We start from the raw sequence: 20,871 nt of genomic DNA, 5'->3' as shown, positions 1-20,871 counted from the left end.
GCCCTTCTGGATCGGCCCTTCTCCACACTCCAGATGGGTCCCGCACAGGGTCAGAGAGTCTTCTGTTCCAGAGAGCCCAAAGCAGCAGTCCCCACACACCGAGCAGAGAGCCTCCAGATTGCTCGACACCGTGAACCACGTCCAGGGCTTCTGTAAGCAAAGCCGGATAGCCTGTATCCTTGTGGAATTCGGGAAATTATGGGGTACGTGGAAGCTGCTGAGGGCAGTCCTCAGCATCTTGCTAGGACTGTGAAGACACCAGGGCCAGCTAAGACATCAAGCACGGAGCAAACCATGGCCGGGGAGCAAGGAACCACAATGTGAAGTCTTCCAGGGAAAGCAGACGCACCGTAGAGGTCCATCAGCTGTGCCCAGGGACTTGCCCGGCCATAGCACTGACACCCAGCCAGAGCCCCCCGTGCAAAATGGGCCCTGCTGGAGGTGGAGCGAGCCCCACAGGCTGCCCTGAGCCATCCTGTGAGGCTGGAAAAGCGGCACAGGAATCAGAGCCCTGAAGGGTGATGCTCTGCAAAACGAGCCTGCAGCCCTTTCCCTGTGCCCATGCCCTGTCACTTCCAGGGAACCAGACAAACGGCCTCAGCCTCCATTTCCATGAAGCACTTTTGTCCATCTGACAGCCTGTGGGTCAAATGGTGACAGTCAGCCGGAGGGGCGGGACACACCTCAGCCCACCAAAGGTTCCTGCGCTGAAGGCACCTCCAATGACAACAACATCTTCCACTGGGTGAACAACAACATCTTCCACTGGGTGAACAACAACCTCTCCCAGATCATCACCTCCATTTTCCATCTGGCATGTAATTTCATTATTATTATATTATAATTCAAATCATAATTATTTATAGTTATATAAATTTCCTATTTATTAATTATCATTAAAATAAAAATTATTAATTTATAACACCAACATTTCTGCAGCCGGTGTCATTGTGGTGGCAGTGGGTCCGGGACAGCGGCAGCACGAAAGGCACTGCTGCAGGAGAGGGCTGCTGTGCGGGGTTTGGGGGCACGCGCCTGGGGAGGAGGAAGGGCGCTGGGCGGGGGGGAAAGAGGCATCGGTGGCTCTGAGGTGCCCACAGACAGCCGTGCCTCAGGGGGAGAGAGCACATCCTGAGCGGGAGCCCACGTCCCACTCAGGTCAAGCAGCGTCCCCCAGAGCACACGGGGAGGTCCTGTGAGTCCCGCAGCACGCTGGGAAGCATCCAGGGCACACTGGGAATCCACAGCTGGGCCAGTTCGGCAAAGATCCCGTGCGGATCAGCTTCCTAGTGGAGGCTCACACCAAAGGAGCCTTCCCAGAAAGGGACAACGGCGGCAAAACACCACAGCGAGAGCTGCTGGGACACGCAAGGAGGCCCTGAGGCGCGGCGGCTCAGACTCCCTGCTCTGGTTCGTCCCTCTGATTATTACTGCTGACTGGTAGTTCAGGCTGGCAGCCATGAGGTCGCTGCAGGAAGCCTGTGGGCAGTCAAACGGGACTCTGGGGCACTGGGACGGTGTCACGGTTCCAGCCCAGTGCAGCCCGGTTCTGTGACTAATGGGGCAGAGGGACAAACGAACCCAGGAGCCAGGAAAGGGGGAAGGGAGGTGGTGAAAAGGTACGGAGATGGGCCTAGCAACAAAACTGAAGCAACGAGCTAAGGGAGAACATACTGATCTTCTAAGTATGACAGTGGAATGCAAGATTAAGAAAACCGGTGAGGTTTTCCAAAAGAGCCAGCACTGTACCCTGGGGGCCAAGACAGCCAATGGGATCCTGCAGTGCATTAAAAGGAGCGTGGCCAGCAGGTGAAGGGAGGTGATCCTCCCCCTCTACTCTGTCCTGGTCAGGACTCACCTGGAGTACTGCCTCCAGTTCTGGGCTCCCCGGTACAAGAAAGACAGGAACCTCCTGGAAAGAGTCCAGCGGATGGCCACGAAGATGATAAAGGGCCTGGAGCACCTCTCTTATAAGGAAAGGCTGAGCGACTTGGGTCTGTCCAGCCTTGAGAAAAGGAGACTCAGAGGGGATCTGATCATTGTCTGTGTCTAAGGTGACGGAGGCATACTGTGTCCAGTTTTGGGCCCCTCACTGCAAGAAAGGCATCAAGGCCCTGGAACGTGTTCAAAGGAGGGCAGCAAGGCTGCTGAGGGGTCTGGAGCACAGGCCATAGGAGGAGAGGCTGAAGGAGCTGGGAATGTTCAGCCTGGAGGCTCAGGGGAGACCTTATTGCTCTCTATAACTTCCTGAAGGGAGGTTGGAGTGAGCTGGTGGTCGGCCTCTTCTCTCGTGTCATTAGTGATAGGACTAGAGGGAATGGCTTCAAGCTGCAGCAGGGGAGATTCAGGGCTGGACATTAGGAGGTATTACTTCTCAGAAAGGGTGGTCAGGCACTGGAATGGACTGCCCAGGGAGGTGGTGGAGTCACCGACCGTGAGGGTGTTCAAGGAAAGACTGGACATTGTGTTGAGGGACATGGTTTAGTGGGAGCTATTAGTAACAGGTGAACGGTTGGACTGGATGATCTTTTAGGTCTTTTCCAACCTTGGTGATTCTATGATTCTATGAAAGGAACGTGGCCAAGCTCCTTTCAGCCGTGCATGGTGACAGGACACTGGGAAACGGCCAAAATAGGAAGTTCTGTACACCCGTGAATAAGAATGTCTTCACGGTGAGGCTGACAGAGCCCTGGAACTCCTGCCCAAGTAGGTTGTGGAGTCTCCTTGTCTGGAGATGTTCAAGACCCGCCTGGATGCCTACCTGTGCAACCTAGGCTAGGGAGCCTGCTTTGGCAGGTGGGCTGGACTCAATCATCTTGAGAGCTTCCTTCCAGCCCCTACAACTCTGTGAATCTGTGTCATGCAGAAGACAAATGCAGACACTGCTATGGGCGACGTAAGCAAAGGATTGAATCACTTGGTCTACGTTATCATATATTCTTTTATTTTCTTTCCTGCATATAACTACAGGAAATTATCTCAGAGTTCATTGCTGTTGGACTGAAAGGGTCAAAAGGATGGGAGAGGAGCACCTGTATACGTCTGTTTACGTCTGTTTACAAGGGTGGATAGTGACAGAACAAGGGGGAACGTTTTTAAACTAAGACACATAGTAGGAGAAAGGTTTTTGAACAGAGGGTGGTAACTCACTGGAACAGGTTGCCCAAAGAGGTTGCGGATGCCCCATCCCTGGAGGCATTCAAGGCCAGGCTGGATGTGGCTCTAGGCAGCCTGGTCAGATGGCTGGTGACCCTGCACATAGCAGGGGGACTGAAAACGGATGATGGTTGTGGTCCTTTTCCACCCAGGCCACTCTATGATTCTATGATTCTATAGCCTCGACCAATGGTAAAAATTACAGAGTGCCGATAGACTGGAAAAAAGGGAGGTGGAACATGGAAGTGGGATTTGAGCGTAGGGTCTCCAGCCCTGAGCTGGGTGCATGGGTGCACACACCCAGGGAAAGGCATTGTGACATCACAGTGCGGGGCATGACATCGGTCTTTACCAGGTCACGTTGGCTGCCTCCCCCAGCTCAGACACTTGAGGCGGTCGCACCGTCCTGGTGGTCACTGCTGGAGCTCTGCTCTGGGTGACAGCCACTTGTGTGTTGAGAGCGGTCCTTGGGAGAGAACAGGATGAAGCTCAGCCTGACTCTCTTCCTCATCTTACTTCCTTTCTTGTCTCCAATTACTGGCTTTTTCAGCTGTCGCAGCTGGGCCTGGAATTGGGACAAGAAGCTGGTCCTTCCTGAGGAGCAGCACCCCACTGAGACCGACAGCCAGACCTCTGGCTGGCTGTGCTGGTTTGGCCTAACAAGCTGTCCCACCCAGATCGAGGACGGGAACAATAACCAGATCCTTCAGGAGGAGCAGCGTCCGGTTCAAACCAAGAGCCAGACCTCTGGCTGGCTCTGCTGGTTTGGCCTTACCTGCTCCACCAAGACTGAGGATGGGAACAGCAACCAGGCCCTTCCAGAGGAACAACTTACGGTTGAAACCAAGAGCCAGACCTCCAGCTGGCTGTGCTGGTTTGGCCTGACCTCCTGCCCCACCAAGATCGAGGACGGGAACAAAATCCAGGTCCTTCAGGAGGAGCAGCGTCTGGTTCAAACCAAAAGCCAGACCTCTGGCTGGCTCTGCTGGTTTGGCCTGACCACGTGCCCCACCAAGATCAAAGAGGGGAACATCAATCAGGTCCTTCAAGAGAAGCAGCGTCTGGTTCAAACCAAAAGCCAGACCTCTGGCTGGCTCTGCTGGTTTGGCCTGACCACGTGCCCCACCAAGATCGAGGATGGGAACAACGACCAGGTACTTCCCAAAGAGCAGAGCCCAGTTGAGACCAAGGGTCAGACCTCTGGCTGGCTCTGCTGGTTTGGCCTGACCACGTGCCCCACCAAGATCGAAGAGGGGAACATCAACCAGGTCCTTCAAGAGAAGCAGAGCCCGGTTGACGACAAGAGCCAGACCTCCAGCTGGCTCTGCTGGTTTGGCCTGACCACATGCCCCACCAAGATCAAGGATGGGAACAACGACCAGGTACTTCCCAAAGAGCAGAGCCCAGTTGAGACCAAGAGTCAGACCTCCAGCTGGGCCTGCTGGTTTGGCCTGACCACATGCCCCACCAAGATCGAGGGTGAGAACATCAACCAGGTCCATCAAGGGAAGCAGAGCCCTATTGACGACAAGAGCCACACCTCCAACTGGCTCTGTTGGCTTGGACTAACCACCTGCCCCACCAAGACCGAGGAGGGGAAGAAAAAACAGGTCCATCCAGAGGATCAGAGCCCGGCTGAGACCAAGAGCCACACCTCCAACTGGCTCTGTTGGATTGGACTAACCACCTGCCCCACCAAGACCGAGGAGGGGAAGAAAAAACACGTCCTTCCTGAGGAGCAGAGCCCGGCTGAGACCAAGAGCCACACTTCCAACTGGCTCTGTTGGCTTGGACTAACCACCTGCCCCACCAAGATCGAGGAGGGGAAGAAAAACCACGTCCTTCCTGAGGAGCAGAGCTCGGTTGAGACCAAGAGCCACACCTCCAACTGGCTCTGTTGGCTTGGACTAACCAGCTGCCCCACCAAGACCGAGGAGGAGAACAAAAACCACGTCCTTCCTGAGGAGCAGAGCCCAGTTGAGACCAAGAGTCAGATCTCCAACTGGCTCTGCTTGATTGGACTAACCACCTGTCCTGGGAATGGAGACAAAGTACTTGTGCAGCCTCAGGAGAGGCTGCCCATCAATGCTGATCGCCGTCCCTTGAACTGGCCCTTCTGGATCGGCCCTTCTCCACACTCCAGATGGGTCCCGCACAGGGTCAGAGAGTCTTCTGTTCCAGAGAGCCCAAAGCAGCAGTCCCCACACACCGAGCAGAGAGCCTCCAGATTGCTCGACACCGTGAACCACGTCCAGGGCTTCTGTAAGCAAAGCCGGATAGCCTGTATCCTTGTGGAATTCGGGAAATTATGGGGTACGTGGAAGCTGCTGAGGGCAGTCCTCAGCATCTTGCTAGGACTGTGAAGACACCAGGGCCAGCTAAGACATCAAGCACGGAGCAAACCATGGCCGGGGAGCAAGGAACCACAATGTGAAGTCTTCCAGGGAAAGCAGACGCACCGTAGAGGTCCATCAGCTGTGCCCAGGGACTTGCCCGGCCATAGCACTGACACCCAGCCAGAGCCCCCCGTGCAAAATGGGCCCTGCTGGAGGTGGAGCGAGCCCCACAGGCTGCCCTGAGCCATCCTGTGAGGCTGGAAAAGCGGCACAGGAATCAGAGCCCTGAAGGGTGATGCTCTGCAAAACGAGCCTGCAGCCCTTTCCCTGTGCCCATGCCCTGTCACTTCCAGGGAACCAGACAAACGGCCTCAGCCTCCATTTCCATGAAGCACTTTTGTCCATCTGACAGCCTGTGGGTCAAATGGTGACAGTCAGCCGGAGGGGCGGGACACACCTCAGCCCACCAAAGGTTCCTGCGCTGAAGGCACCTCCAATGACAACAACATCTTCCACTGGGTGAACAACAACATCTTCCACTGGGTGAACAACAACCTCTCCCAGATCATCACCTCCATTTTCCATCTGGCATGTAATTTCATTATTATTATATTATAATTCAAATCATAATTATTTATAGTTATATAAATTTCCTATTTATTAATTATCATTAAAATAAAAATTATTAATTTATAACACCAACATTTCTGCAGCCGGTGTCATTGTGGTGGCAGTGGGTCCGGGACAGCGGCAGCACGAAAGGCACTGCTGCAGGAGAGGGCTGCTGTGCGGGGTTTGGGGGCACGCGCCTGGGGAGGAGGAAGGGCGCTGGGCGGGGGGGGAAAGAGGCATCGGTGGCTCTGAGGTGCCCACAGACAGCCGTGCCTCAGGGGGAGAGAGCACATCCTGAGCGGGAGCCCACATCCCACTCAGGTCAAGCAGCGTCCCCAGAGCACACGGGGAGGTCCTTTGAGTCCCGCAGCACGCTGGGAAGCATCCAGGGCACACTGGGAATCCACAGCTGGGCCAGTTCGGCAAAGATCCCGTGCGGATCAGCTTCCTAGTGGAGGCTCACACCAAAGGAGCCTTCCCAGAAAGGGACAACGGCGGCAAAACACCACAGCGAGAGCTGCTGGGACACGCAAGGAGGCCCTGAGGCGCGGCGGCTCAGACTCCCTGCTCTGGTTCGTCCCTCTGATTATTACTGCTGACTGGTAGTTCAGGCTGGCAGCCATGAGGTCGCTGCAGGAAGCCTGTGGGCAGTCAAACGGGACTCTGGGGCACTGGGACGGTGTCACGGTTCCAGCCCAGTGCAGCCCGGTTCTGTGACTAATGGGGCAGAGGGACAAACGAACCCAGGAGCCAGGAAAGGGGGAAGGGAGGTGGTGAAAAGGTACGGAGATGGGCCTAGCAACAAAACTGAAGCAACGAGCTAAGGGAGAACATACTGATCTTCTAAGTATGACAGTGGAATGCAAGATTAAGAAAACCGGTGAGGTTTTCCAAAAGAGCCAGCACTGTACCCTGGGGGCCAAGACAGCCAATGGGATCCTGCAGTGCATTAAAAGGAGCGTGGCCAGCAGGTGAAGGGAGGTGATCCTCCCCCTCTACTCTGTCCTGGTCAGGACTCACCTGGAGTACTGCCTCCAGTTCTGGGCTCCCCGGTACAAAAAAGACAGGAACCTCCTGGAAAGAGTCCAGCGGATGGCCACGAAGATGATAAAGGGCCTGGAGCACCTCTCTTATAAGGAAAGGCTGAGCGACTTGGGTCTGTCCAGCCTTGAGAAAAGGAGACTCAGAGGGGATCTGATCATTGTCTGTGTCTAAGGTGACGGAGGCATACTGTGTCCAGTTTTGGGCCCCTCACTGCAAGAAAGGCATCAAGGCCCTGGAACGTGTTCAAAGGAGGGCAGCAAGGCTGCTGAGGGGTCTGGAGCACAGGCCATAGGAGGAGAGGCTGAAGGAGCTGGGAATGTTCAGCCTGGAGGCTCAGGGGAGACCTTATTGCTCTCTATAACTTCCTGAAGGGAGGTTGGAGTGAGCTGGTGGTCGGCCTCTTCTCTCGTGTCATTAGTGATAGGACTAGAGGGAATGGCTTCAAGCTGCAGCAGGGGAGATTCAGGGCTGGACATTAGGAGGTATTACTTCTCAGAAAGGGTGGTCAGGCACTGGAATGGACTGCCCAGGGAGGTGGTGGAGTCACCGACCGTGAGGGTGTTCAAGGAAAGACTGGACATTGTGTTGAGGGACATGGTTTAGTGGGAGCTATTAGTAACAGGTGAACGGTTGGACTGGATGATCTTTTAGGTCTTTTCCAACCTTGGTGATTCTATGATTCTATGAAAGGAACGTGGCCAAGCTCCTTTCAGCCGTGCATGGTGACAGGACACTGGGAAACGGCCAAAATAGGAAGTTCTGTACACCCGTGAATAAGAATGTCTTCACGGTGAGGCTGACAGAGCCCTGGAACTCCTGCCCAAGTAGGTTGTGGAGTCTCCTTGTCTGGAGATGTTCAAGACCCGCCTGGATGCCTACCTGTGCAACCTAGGCTAGGGAGCCTGCTTTGGCAGGTGGGCTGGACTCAATCATCTTGAGAGCTTCCTTCCAGCCCCTACAACTCTGTGAATCTGTGTCATGCAGAAGACAAATGCAGACACTGCTATGGGCGACGTAAGCAAAGGATTGAATCACTTGGTCTACGTTATCATATATTCTTTTATTTTCTTTCCTGCATATAACTACAGGAAATTATCTCAGAGTTCATTGCTGTTGGACTGAAAGGGTCAAAAGGATGGGAGAGGAGCACCTGTATACGTCTGTTTACGTCTGTTTACAAGGGTGGATAGTGACAGAACAAGGGGGAACGTTTTTAAACTAAGACACATAGTAGGAGAAAGGTTTTTGAACAGAGGGTGGTAACTCACTGGAACAGGTTGCCCAAAGAGGTTGCGGATGCCCCATCCCTGGAGGCATTCAAGGCCAGGCTGGATGTGGCTCTAGGCAGCCTGGTCAGATGGCTGGTGACCCTGCACATAGCAGGGGGACTGAAAACGGATGATGGTTGTGGTCCTTTTCCACCCAGGCCACTCTATGATTCTATGATTCTATAGCCTCGACCAATGGTAAAAATTACAGAGTGCCGATAGACTGGAAAAAAGGGAGGTGGAACATGGAAGTGGGATTTGAGCGTAGGGTCTCCAGCCCTGAGCTGGGTGCATGGGTGCACACACCCAGGGAAAGGCATTGTGACATCACAGTGCGGGGCATGACATCGGTCTTTACCAGGTCACGTTGGCTGCCTCCCCCAGCTCAGACACTTGAGGCGGTCGCACCGTCCTGGTGGTCACTGCTGGAGCTCTGCTCTGGGTGACAGCCACTTGTGTGTTGAGAGCGGTCCTTGGGAGAGAACAGGATGAAGCTCAGCCTGACTCTCTTCCTCATCTTACTTCCTTTCTTGTCTCCAATTACTGGCTTTTTCAGCTGTCGCAGCTGGGCCTGGAATTGGGACAAGAAGCTGGTCCTTCCTGAGGAGCAGCACCCCACTGAGACCGGCAGCCAGACCTCTGGCTGGCTGTGCTGGTTTGGCCTAACCAGCTGTCCCACCCAGATCGAGGACGGGAACAATAACCAGATCCTTCAGGAGGAGCAGCGTCCGGTTCAAACCAAGAGCCAGACCTCTGGCTGGCTCTGCTGGTTTGGCCTTACCTGCTCCACCAAGACTGAGGATGGGAACAGCAACCAGGCCCTTCCAGAGGAACAACTTACGGTTGAAACCAAGAGCCAGACCTCCAGCTGGCTGTGCTGGTTTGGCCTGACCTCCTGCCCCACCAAGATCGAGGACGGGAACAAAATCCAGGTCCTTCAGGAGGAGCAGCGTCTGGTTCAAACCAAAAGCCAGACCTCTGGCTGGCTCTGCTGGTTTGGCCTGACCACGTGCCCCACCAAGATCAAAGAGGGGAACATCAATCAGGTCCTTCAAGAGAAGCAGCGTATGGTTCAAACCAAAAGCCAGACCTCTGGCTGGCTCTGCTGGTTTGGCCTGACCACGTGCCCCACCAAGATCGAGGATGGGAACAACGACCAGGTACTTCCCAAAGAGCAGAGCCCAGTTGAGACCAAGGGTCAGACCTCTGGCTGGCTCTGCTGGTTTGGCCTGACCACGTGCCCCACCAAGATCGAGGATGGGAACAACGACCAGGTACTTCCCAAAGAGCAGAGCCCAGTTGAGACCAAGGGTCAGACCTCTGGCTGGCTCTGCTGGTTTGGCCTGACCACGTGCCCCACCAAGATCGAGGATGGGAACAACGACCAGGTACTTCCCAAAGAGCAGAGCCCAGTTGAGACCAAGGGTCAGACCTCTGGCTGGCTCTGCTGGTTTGGCCTGACCACGTGCCCCACCAAGATCGAAGAGGGGAACATCAACCAGGTCCTTCAAGAGAAGCAGAGCCCGGTTGACGACATAAGCCTGTCCTCCTGCTGGGTCTGCTGGTTTGGCCTGACCATGTGCCCCACCAAGATCGAGGGTGAGAACATCAACCAGGTGCTTCAAGAGAAGCAGAGCCCTGTTGACGACAAGAGCCACACCTCCAACTGGCTCTGTTGGATTGGACTAACCACCTGCCCCACCAAGACCGAGGAGGGGAAGAAAAAACACGTCCTTCCTGAGGAGCAGAGCCCGGCTGAGACCAAGAGCCACACTTCCAACTGGCTCTATTGGCTTGGACTAACCACCTGCCCCACCAAGACCGAGGAGGGGAAGAAAATCCACGTCCTTCCTGAGGAGCAGAGCTCGGTTGAGACCAAGAGCCACACCTCCAACTGGCTCTGTTGGCTTGGACTAACCAGCTGCCCCACCAAGACCGAGGAGGAGAACAAAAACCACGTCCTTCCTGAGGAGCAGAGACCGGCTGAGACTAAGAGCCACACCTCCAACTGGCTCTGTTGGCTTGGACTAACCACCTGCCCCACCAAGACCGAGGAGGGGAAGAAAAAACACGTCCTTCCTGAGGAGCAGAGCCCGGCTGAGACCAAGAGCCACACTTCCTACTGGCTCTGTTGGCTTGGACTAACCACCTGCCCCACCAAGACCGAGGAGGGGAAGAAAAACCACGTCCTTCCTGAGGAGCAGAGCTCGGTTGAGACCAAGAGCCACACCTCCAACTGGCTCTGTTGGCTTGGACTAACCAGCTGCCCCACCAAGACCGAGGAGGAGAACAAAAACCACGTCCTTCCTGAGGAGCAGAGCCCAGTTGAGACCAAGAGTCAGATCTCCAACTGGCTCTGCTTGACTGGACTAACCACCTGTCCTGGGAATGGAGACAAAGTACTTGTGCAGCCTCAGGAGAGGCTGCCCATCAATGCTGATCGCCGTCCCTTGAACTGGCCCTTCTGGATCGGCCCTTCTCCACACTCCAGATGGGTCCCGCACAGGGTCAGAGAGTCTTCTGTTCCAGAAGGCCCAAAGCAGCAGTCCCCACACACCGAGCAGAGAGCCTCCAGATTGCTCGACACCGTGAACCACGTCCAGGGCTTCTGTAAGCAAAGCCGGATAGCCTGTTTCCTTGTGGAATTCGGGAAATTATGGGGTATGTGGAAGCTGCTGAGGGCAGTCCTCAGCATCTTGCTAGGACTGTGAAGACACCAGGGCCAGCTAAGACATCAAGCACGGAGCAAACCATGGCCGGGGAGCAAGGAACCACAATGTGAAGTCTTCCAGGGAAAGCAGACGCACCGTAGAGGTCCATCAGCTGTGCCCAGGGACTTGCCCGGCCATAGCACTGACACCCAGCCAGAGCCCCCCGTGCAAAATGGGCCCTGCTGGAGGTGGAGCGAGCCCCACAGGCTGCCCTGAGCCATCCTGTGAGGCTGGAAAAGCGGCACAGGAATCAGAGCCCTGAAGGGTGATGCTCTGCAAAACGAGCCTGCAGCCCTTTCCCTGTGCCCATGCCCTGTCACTTCCAGGGAACCAGACAAACGGCCTCAGCCTCCATTTCCATGAAGCACTTTTGTCCATCTGACAGCCTGTGGGTCAAATGGTGACAGTCAGCCGGAGGGGCGGGACACACCTCAGCCCACCAAAGGTTCCTGCGCTGAAGGCACCTCCAATGACAACAACATCTTCCACTGGGTGAACAACAACATCTTCCACTGGGTGAACAACAACCTCTCCCAGATCATCACCTCCATTTTCCATCTGGCATGTAATTTCATTATTACTATATTATAATTCAAATCATAATTATTTATAGTTATATAAATTTCATATTTATTAATTATCATTAAAATAAAAATTATTAATTTATAACACCAACATTTCTGCAGCCGGTGTCATTGTGGTGGCAGTGGGTCCGGGACAGCGGCAGCACGAAAGGCACTGCTGCAGGAGAGGGCTGCTGTGCGGGGTTTGGGGGCACGCGCCTGGGGAGGAGGAAGGGCGCTGGGCGGGGGGGAAAGAGGCATCGGTGGCTCTGAGGTGCCCACAGACAGCCGTGCCTCAGGGGGAGAGAGCACATCCTGAGCGGGAGCCCACGTCCAGTTCTGGGCTCCCCGGTATAAAAAAGACAGGAACCTCCTGGAAAGAGTCCAGCAGATGGCCATGAAGATGATAAAGGGCCTGGAGCACCTCTCTTATGACATGATCTTTTAGGTCTTTTTCAATTTTGGTGATTCTATGATTCTATACCTAGAAGTGATTAAGGCCAGGTTGAATTGGCCAGTGGACAATGTGATGTACCAGTTGATCTCGCAGCTGGCAACCCTGCCAGTGGCAGGAATTTTGGAACTTGATGATCTTTGAGGTCCCTTCTAATCCAAGCCACTGTATGATTCCAAGCTTCTATGATAGCTATATATTACAATTAGACTCACTTGTTCTGAGAATAAACAAGCTGTGCTGTGTCCCAGTACATTTTATATTGCTCCCCTTCTGAAACAAGCACTTTTTTTTTTTTTTCTGCTGCCCTGCGGAGAGGGACCTGGGGGTCCTGGTGGACAAGAAGCTGAGTATGAGCCAGCATTGCAGTCCAGAAGGCCAACTGTGTTTTGGGCTGCATTAAAAGAGGGGTGGCCAGAAGGGAGAGGGAGGTGATTGTTCCCATCTGCTCAGCACTTTTGAGGCCCCATCTGCAGTACTGCATCCAGGCCTGGGGCCATCAGTACAGGAAGAACGTGAAGCTCTTGGAAAGGTTCCAGAGGAGGGCCACTAGGATGATCAGAGGGCTCAAGCACCTCTCCTATGAGGAAAGGTTGAGGGAACTGGGCTTGTTTAGCTTAGGGAAGAGAAGGCTCTGGGGAGACCTCATTGTGGTCTTCCAGTACTTGAAGGGAGCATATAAACAGGAGGGGGAACATCTTTTTTTGAGAGTGGATAGTGATAGGACAAGGGGGAATGGTTTTAAACTAAGACAGGGTAGGTTTAGGTTAGAGATTAGGAGAAACTTTTTTCACACAGAGGGCAGTGACACACTGGAACAGGTTGCCCAGAGAGGTTGTGGATGCCCCATCCCTGGAGGCATTGAAGGCCAGACTGGATGTGGCTCTGGGCAGCCTGGTCTAGTGGTTGGTGGCCCTGCATATGATGGGGGGGTTGAAACTCAATGATCATTGTGATCCCTTGCAACCCAGGTCATTCTATGATTCTATGATTCAAGCCCATGTAGCTGGATGACTATTATCAGTTCCACTCAAAGGGCTGGCAGCAGACCCATCAGTATTCCTTTCCCCTGAAAGGAATGGGAATTGGTACCAAATGACTCTTCCTGTTCATTACAGATAGGAATTCAAAGTAAGGAACCACCAGCCCTACGAGGAGAGGCTAAGGAAGCTGGGGCTGTTTAGCCTGAGGAAGAGGAGGCTGAGGGGAGACCTTATTGCCGTCTTCCAGTACCTGAAAGGTTCTTACAGTGAGAGTGGGGCAGGTCTCTTCTCACTAGTGACATGTGACAGGACGAGGGGAAATGGCCTCAAGTTGCGCCAGGGCAAGTTTAGGTTGGATATTAGAAAGAACTTCTTTACAGAAAGGGTGGTTAGGTACTGGAATGGGCTCCCCAAGGAGGTGGTTGAATCGCCATCCCTGGATGTGTTTAAGAGCCGTTTGGATGTGGTACTCAGGGATATGATTTAGCAGAGGTTTGTTGTTGTGGTGTTGTTTCGTGGTTGTTTTTTAAAAGATAGGCTACTGGTTAGGCTGCGGTTGGACTTGATGATCTTCAAGGTCTTTTCCAACCTGAGTAATTCTATGATTCTATGATTCTATTTGTGAATGTTCTTGTGGCATTAATGATCCTGTCAGCTTCTGCCTTTTTCAGCTTGTATTCTTTGCAAAAGGTCAATGACAATACAAAACAGAGCCCAGCAGCATGCTGATCCAATCTGACAACCAATGCAAACAAGGAAACCACAAGCAATCCACAGAAGACACAAGTATTTTTTAAGATTACTGCACATTTAACCTGTCTCTTCTAAAAGCATCATGCACAATTATCTCAAATGTAGGTAGACGTATCTGCATGTTGGCTTAATTTTCATTCATTCGAAACATGGAGCTGTTTAGCTTAGTTGCTCTGAAAAGTGGCAGCTTTTGTGTTATTGGTTGAACAAAACTAGTGTGTTTTGGAACACAGCTGAAAAGTCAACACCAGATTCACACCGGTCTAAAATGAAGATTATCTTGTGTGATTTTAAAACTAAGCTTGAGCCAGAGTCTGCTACAGAAGTATGCCCAGTTTCAGATTTGTGACTGGGAAGCTATGTGCAGAACTAAAGGTGCAAGAAAGTTCATATGGGGTCTGGCTGGGATGCAGTTAATATTTTTCACAGCAGCTCCTACCATACACTGTGTTTTGTATTTGTGGCTAAAACAATGCTGATTGTACACCTGTGTTTTGGCTGCTACTCACTAGTGCTTGCACAGATTGAAGCTCTCTCTTCAACATCTTTCACTCCCCCCAAAGGCCAGTAGGCTGGAGCTGGGCAAGAAGCTGAGAAGGGACAGCCAGGACAGCTGACCCCAACTAACCAAAGGTCCCACAGAGGGGATATGACATCATGCTCATCAATAAAAGCTGAGGGTGATGGGAAGGAAAGGTAACATCTGCAGTTGCAGTGATTGTCCTCTCAAGCAACTGCTATGTACACTGAGGCCTTGCTTCCCAGGATGTGATTGGACATCTGCCTGATGATGAGAAGTAGTAAATGATTTCCCCTTTTTGTTTTGCTTCTGTGCAAGGCTTTTGCTGTTTTATTAAATTGTGTTTATTTCAGCCTATGAGTTTTTCCATCTTATTTTCTCCCCCTGTTCTGTGGAGGAGGAGAGAGGTCAGCAGGGTGAGCATCTTATAGCCAAAGTCAACCCACCACAGGGTTCTGGACAAAGATTACTTTTCCTGACCGCTTCCCTCCATTTCTATTACTGCTGTTCATAAAAGAAAACCCAACAGATGATGTAAATTTCAAAGGCACTTTCACGTAAGAACTGTCAATTTGATTCCATACTGCCAGCCTCAAACATTCAATAACCAGCAGAATGAGTAGATGATGCAGGAAGCCTGCACAGGAGTCCAGTTTGCCACCACATCATTTCTCACTATGTGCAGCAATTCTATCAGCAGGAAAAAAAAAAAATCCACTAAGAATGATTTCTCAAGGACTTTGCCTGTGGTAGGTTCTTTTTTTTTCCTTTCATTGTTTTATGCAATTTTTAGACCTTTTTTCTTGTCGTGTGGAGCTTTTGCTGAAGGCTGATGGTATTCTGAAGTTAGAGACATAGCTGGTTTTAAACAGAGAAGATGCAAAAATCACCTCTGAAGGGCTGAGAGCAACAAAGCGCAGTGCACAGCCTTGAGTTTAAAGGCTTGGGATGTTGGGCCTGTAGAAAGGAAGGCTCTGGGGAAACCTCACTCTGGTCTTCTAGGACTTAATGGGAGCTGATAAACAGGATGGAGAGTGGCTCTTGATATGGGTACATAGTGATAGGACAAGGGGGAATGGTTTTCATCCAGAAGAGGGGAAATTTAGGTTAAGTTTTATGAGAAAATCCATTACTCAGAGGGTGGTGAGAACCTGGCACTGCTGCCCAGAGAGCCAGAGGGACCCAAGGCCGTGGGCACTGGGACTATGGGATGTGCCCCTGCACACGGAGGGGTTGGGGCTGGGGAGGCTTTAAAGTCCTTTTCAGCCCAAATCAGTTTGGGATTCTATGATTATCACTGCCCTGGATCCACTTAATATCTGGCTGTTTGTGGGACAAATTCGGGGCAGTTTTGCCACGTTTGAATTAATTGTTCCATACTTTAATGTTGCCAAGTGCTGGTAGTTAGATCACATATGGTTGCAGGACACAAAGACCATATGATGCTGTAATCTCATGTCAGCAGTGCTGGCTGAGTTGCTTACACCAGCACTTGGGTGGCACATTGGTTTTTGGGAGAAGAGCACTTTAGGTAGAAAGAGCTATCTTTGTTTTTGGAGTGTTGTGTTTGAAACGTAAGTACCATCCTAGTGCTTTTTAAGAATAAATTATAAATTCCATACTAAAGCAAGGAAGAACTTTACTGACAGAGTGATATAGCACTGCAACAGGCTGCCCAGAAAGGTGGTGGAGTCTCCTTCTCTGGAGATATTCAAGACCCACCTGGATGCCTTTCCATGTAATCTGCTGTAGGAAATCTGCTTTAGCAGGAGGTCGGTCTCAATGATCTCTAGAGGTCTCTTCTAACCCCAACAACTCTGTGATTCTCTAATATACACCTCTGGAAGCAACATAGTTATTTTCTTATCCCATAAAACAAGTGACGTTACTCAGAAAAGGCTCTAGGGAACCAGATCCTTTGAACAAGAGGATGAGTTAGTACTGAAGATGAAATGCAGAGGGTTTTTTTTAGCGTAGGGTTTGGCTGTTTGATTTTCTAATACAATAGACTGCACTGTTAATGGAAATGTAGCTTTGCACCTTCTGTTTTTCTCTCAGTAGAATTAATCTCAGCACTGTTGGCATGCCAAGCATGCATGCTCTCAGCTGTGAGCTTTGGAGAGTGGGAGAAGGCACAGCTTGGACCTGTGCTGATAAGATCACACAGGGTCTGTAACAAGGCTGGGAATGGGCCCCACTGCCTTTGTCAAGTGACTTCACCAAAAGACCACATCTGCTTCTGCCTGCAGGAACTGTTCCACACCATTACAGATAGACCTCAGAAGCCAACAGATAGGGGGAAAAGCATTTGGTTGTTCTGGAGTCCTTCAGGAGATCTGCAGGGACAGGAGTGTCCTGTTCTGCTCCTGTGTTCCAGTAAAGAGGTAAAAACACTCAGCAAGGGCAGTTATCACTTCCAGTATGCCAACTGTCTTTCCTAGCTGTCACCTGCATCCCACAGCTGCCAGAGTCCCCTCTGTTTCAAGGCTGCATGTGTCAGCTATTCAGAAATAACACAGAGCAGTGAGGAACAGCTTTTCGATTCCAGTGAAAAAAGGACAGGGAAACACAAGCCCAGTTACGGACAGAGACAGTAACGGAGCTGCAGAAAACCACAAAGCTCATTAAATCTGATGGCTTGGTACTGCCGTGAGGTGGTAACCGCGAGTGTGTCCCACCCGCCCCCCAGCAACCTCACGGGCGGCAGAGACCGCACTGCCCTCGGCGGCCCCGCCCGCCGCCATGTCGCGCATGCGCGCTGCCCGCCCGGAGCGGGCTGTGCAAGATGGCGTCGAGGCCGCCTCGCACAGCGGCTGAAGAGTACCGGCCCAACCGCTACGTTTCGCTGCCGCCCGAGCTCGACCCCGCCACTTATGACGCGTCGCCGGAGAAGCGCCGTGCTGAGGCCGAGCGCTTGGCCATCCGTGCCCGGCTTAAGCGGCAGTACCTGCTGCAGCTGAACAACCCGAAGCCGCCGGCCGTCATCGTGAGTGGGGAGGGGGCGCGGGCGGGGGGATGCTCCGGGCTCGTCTGCCTCACACGGACGGGGGCGGCCCGCTGCAAAGCCCGTCCCGGGTCCTTGCGGGCGGGGCCGTGCCCTCTTCTCCCTGTGACCTTGGTGTCTGTCCCTGCTGGCCTGCATTACTGGGTCTAGATGGCGCGCTGCGGCCTGGGGGGCGCTTGATGGGCTTTTGGACCGTGTTTGGGGCTCACAGTTTTCTTGTTACCTCAGGAAGATCCTGCCTTGCTGCGCTGGGACTATGCCAGGACGCACCATGTGTACCCCAATTTCCGCCCGACACCCAAGACGTCCTTCCTAGGAGTTGTATTTGCGATAGGCCCTATCCTCTTCTGGATGGCTGCCTTTAAAACTGAGAGGGTGAGTTCTGCTGGTGGTGTTGAGCTTCAGGGAACACCAGGTTGTAAAACATAAATCTGCCTAGAGACTTAATTCCCCCTGCACCTAAGAACGTTTTATCCTATTGAAGTATTAAGAGAAGGAAGGCTAGTTAGTGCTGAACCTGCTATCTCAAAGTCTCATAACTGGCTGCAAAGTTCCACTGTGCTAAGAAGCCTGTGTTGCATATGCAGATACAGTCAGTCACAGTTTCTCTGATACGACATTTTGCTATAATAAAGCTTTCCACAGTACTGACTCTGTAAATTAATCAGAAGAGACCACAGTTTTCAGCTGTTGACATGCTTTAGATGTGTTCTCAAAAATAAAAAGTAGGTAACTGGTGGATGACAGCCCTAGGAAGAATTGGTTGGCCCTTTCTCTGTTCTTACTAAGTAGACAGAAGAAATAGTAGCTTTCTTTACTATGAGAGTGGTGAGCTGCTGGAACAGGCTGCCCAGAGAGGTTGTGGATGCCCTGTCACTGGAGGTGTGAAAGGCCAGGCTGGATGGGACCCTGGGCAACTTGGTCTAGTATTAAATGTAGAGGTTGGTGGCCCTGCCTGTGGCAGGGGGGTTGGAGGCTCATTATCCTTGAGGCCCCTTCCATCCCAGGCCATTCTGTGATAGGGAGGAGCACTTAAGCTGATGACAGTGTTTGATCTCACCTGGGTTTTTGAACTTTTGGAAGCTTTTGGAACTTGATTCTCTTGTACAGCCTGAAATGAGGGTGTCAGAATCTGAGCAGCAGCAGATCTTTCTGAAAGTAATCAGCCATATTTATCAGAATCGTAGAATTGCTCAGGTTGGAAAAGACCATAGAAATCACCAAAACCAACCACAGCCTAACCATACTACCCTAAACACATTCAGGGGTGGAGACTCAACCACCTCCCTGGGCAGCCTATTGGAGTGCTTAACTACCTTTTCTGTAAAGAAGTCTTTACTTCTGTACTTTGGCGTACACTAGGTGGAAATACTGAATCTGAAGTGTTTGATGGTATTTCCAGAGCAGTGTGTTTTCTGATTCCTTTACTGGTGTTTAGGGATATTTCCAGTGGTTTATAAAACACAGTAGTAGGGGTAATTGTTGTGTGTTTGGGAAGCTAAAGAGAAACTTCTCAGTCTTAAGTAATTCTTCTGTATTTGTCCAGGCAGAAAGAGTCAGGGCAGTACCTACAGTTTCTGTCTGTGGTAATAGTATGTCTTTGTGAAATGGTAGATGGCTGCAGTTTGAGATACAAATGGGCTGTAAGTGAGCACATTTAGTGAACATTTAGGCGAGTTACAAGAAGTTTCACCATAGTTAGGTCTTTAAACTAGGTTATTCAGCCAGAAGGAAGAGGCAGCGACTAAATGCATAAAATAACTAACTTGAATACAACTAGTTTGGTGAAAAACACACTACAGCAGCACTACAGCAGTTAGTCTGAGCTGACTTGTGAGAGACAACTGATGTACAAAGGTCAGAGCATCTGTCCTTGTGTAAGGTAAATGCCATAGTTGTTCTTTCTTTTTACACGTGACTGTTAGCAGAGTTTGTGCTTGTGTGGTAATATATTCCTATACTCTTTGCTGAAATATTAGAGTTGCTTTTCTCTTATCCCTGGTTGATTGAAACTTCCTCTCTTATAGACTAATGATGAATGTTCTCTCTTCCGCAGGATTATAAAGAGAAGCTTATCCGAGAAGGTAAATACGAGCGGCCATTCAGTGTTTTTTAGGTTGCTGGAATCACAGTGCTGCTCTTGAGACAGAAGTAAATAAGATGTATTGTATGCTGATGTTTCTCCTTCAGAAGAATAAATCTTAATTACTCCTCGATCGTCTTCCATCTTTAATAATTATGGAAAGTGCAGCTGCACAGAATCTTTATATCTATTGCAAATAGATACAGAGAGCATGTCCTGAGCTCACCAGTTAACTCTCTTGATCTGCATATAAAGAGTCCTTATAAAATTTAGAAGTTTTTGCTGTCAGAGCAGTTCAGACTGAAGATTAATAACAGGTTGAAATATAAAGCAACCCCTACACAGTTTCCTAAAGAACAATTGCTCATTTACTGGGTACTTCTGTTGTTGGTTTGACTATATAGTTTGCCCAAACCAGGTAATAGACAACTCCTGTTCTGTATTCTGATTAATTATTTAGGAGGCTGCCTGCCTGTTCTCAGTAAGTTGATTTTTCCTTTCCTGAAAACACCCTATATTTGAAGTAAAATTACTGTACCAGTGTTGGAAATAGTGAGCTGTACATTGTCGCTTTTTATGTGACTAACAGCATTACCACAAATGTTGGGATTCCTGTGTAGAGGATCAAGAACTAAAAAGATGAGGTGCTTCTTTCTGGCAGTGGTTCCTTTGCAGTATAGGAGAATTCCATTTCACCCCTGGAAACAAGCTGTGATATTTATAATAAATATTTAAAAAGCATAATGCATAACTGAACCTTGTGTCTGTGAAAGTATCTCCTCTGCTTATTCTCTGCCCTGGTCAACTGCTGTAGGGTATCTACAGAATTGTCACCACAAGGTAGTGAAATGTGAGTGTGAGGAAAAGATCTTAACTTGGACTTGGATTCTCAGATGGCCTCTAGGTGCCATCGCAGTCCAAACAACCCCCATTCTTTAGATGGTGTAAAGGAGCTTTTTTTCCTGAATGTTGAGGTCAATATGAAAAAAGCAGCCTTAAACATGAGTTACAAATCCTCTGCTGTGAGTGCAGCCTACATTACTGACTGCAAAGCAGGTCAGCTCTAGTAGGCATTCTGTCTGCTTTGATTAGGATGTTAGTACAGGCCAGTTGGAGTCTCCCTCCATCTGAGCAAACTATTGAACCTCTTCACAGAACAGCTGGGTTTGGAAGGGACTGCTGGAGGTCATCTTGTCCTCTTCCTGGCTCAAACAGGGTCTCCTAGAGCTGAGTGGTCAGGACTGCCCAGAGGGCTTCCTAACATCTCTTCTAATCCTATATGTGCTCCCAGCAAGCCCTCTGCACCTGTCTGCAACTTGCTCTTCTGCTGCCATAACTAAAGCACACCTCAGTTATTCCCTTTGCAGAACTGTTTCTAAAAGGT

The 20,871-nt window shown here is 51.0% G+C and overlaps 1 protein-coding gene across 1 annotated transcript; it reads left to right on the top strand.

Annotated features, from left to right (window-relative positions):
* The first annotated feature begins 17,093 nt into the window (after positions 1-17,093).
* NDUFB4 (NADH:ubiquinone oxidoreductase subunit B4) lies at positions 17,094-19,618 on the top strand. Its single transcript, XM_072339503.1, has 3 exons — positions 17,094-17,386; positions 17,633-17,779; positions 19,461-19,618. Exons 1-3 carry the CDS (start codon positions 17,186-17,188, stop codon positions 19,518-19,520), a joined length of 408 nt encoding a protein of 135 aa, XP_072195604.1. The 5' UTR covers positions 17,094-17,185; the 3' UTR covers positions 19,521-19,618.
* The last annotated feature ends 1,253 nt before the right edge of the window (positions 19,619-20,871 follow it).

The sequence above is a fragment of the Excalfactoria chinensis genome, chromosome 1, assembly GCF_039878825.1.
Source record: "Excalfactoria chinensis isolate bCotChi1 chromosome 1, bCotChi1.hap2, whole genome shotgun sequence".
NCBI classification, from domain to species: domain Eukaryota; kingdom Metazoa; phylum Chordata; class Aves; order Galliformes; family Phasianidae; genus Excalfactoria; species Excalfactoria chinensis.
The sequence above is the reverse complement of the archived record's forward strand: the minus strand, read 5'-3'. Positions and strand labels throughout refer to the sequence as shown.

What these genes read in the sequence shown, in the direction of transcription:
- NDUFB4 (XM_072339503.1), top strand. Translation starts at nt 17,186, where the DNA reads ATGGCGTCGAGGCCGCCTCGCACAGCGGCTGAAGAGTACCGGCCCAAC. An exon ending in CGAAGCCGCCGGCCGTCATC is followed by an intron (nt 17,387 to 17,632) that starts GTGAGTGGGGAG and finishes TTGTTACCTCAG; the next exon opens with GAAGATCCTGCCTTGCTGCG. An exon ending in CTGCCTTTAAAACTGAGAGG is followed by an intron (nt 17,780 to 19,460) that starts GTGAGTTCTGCT and finishes TCTCTTCCGCAG; the next exon opens with GATTATAAAGAGAAGCTTAT.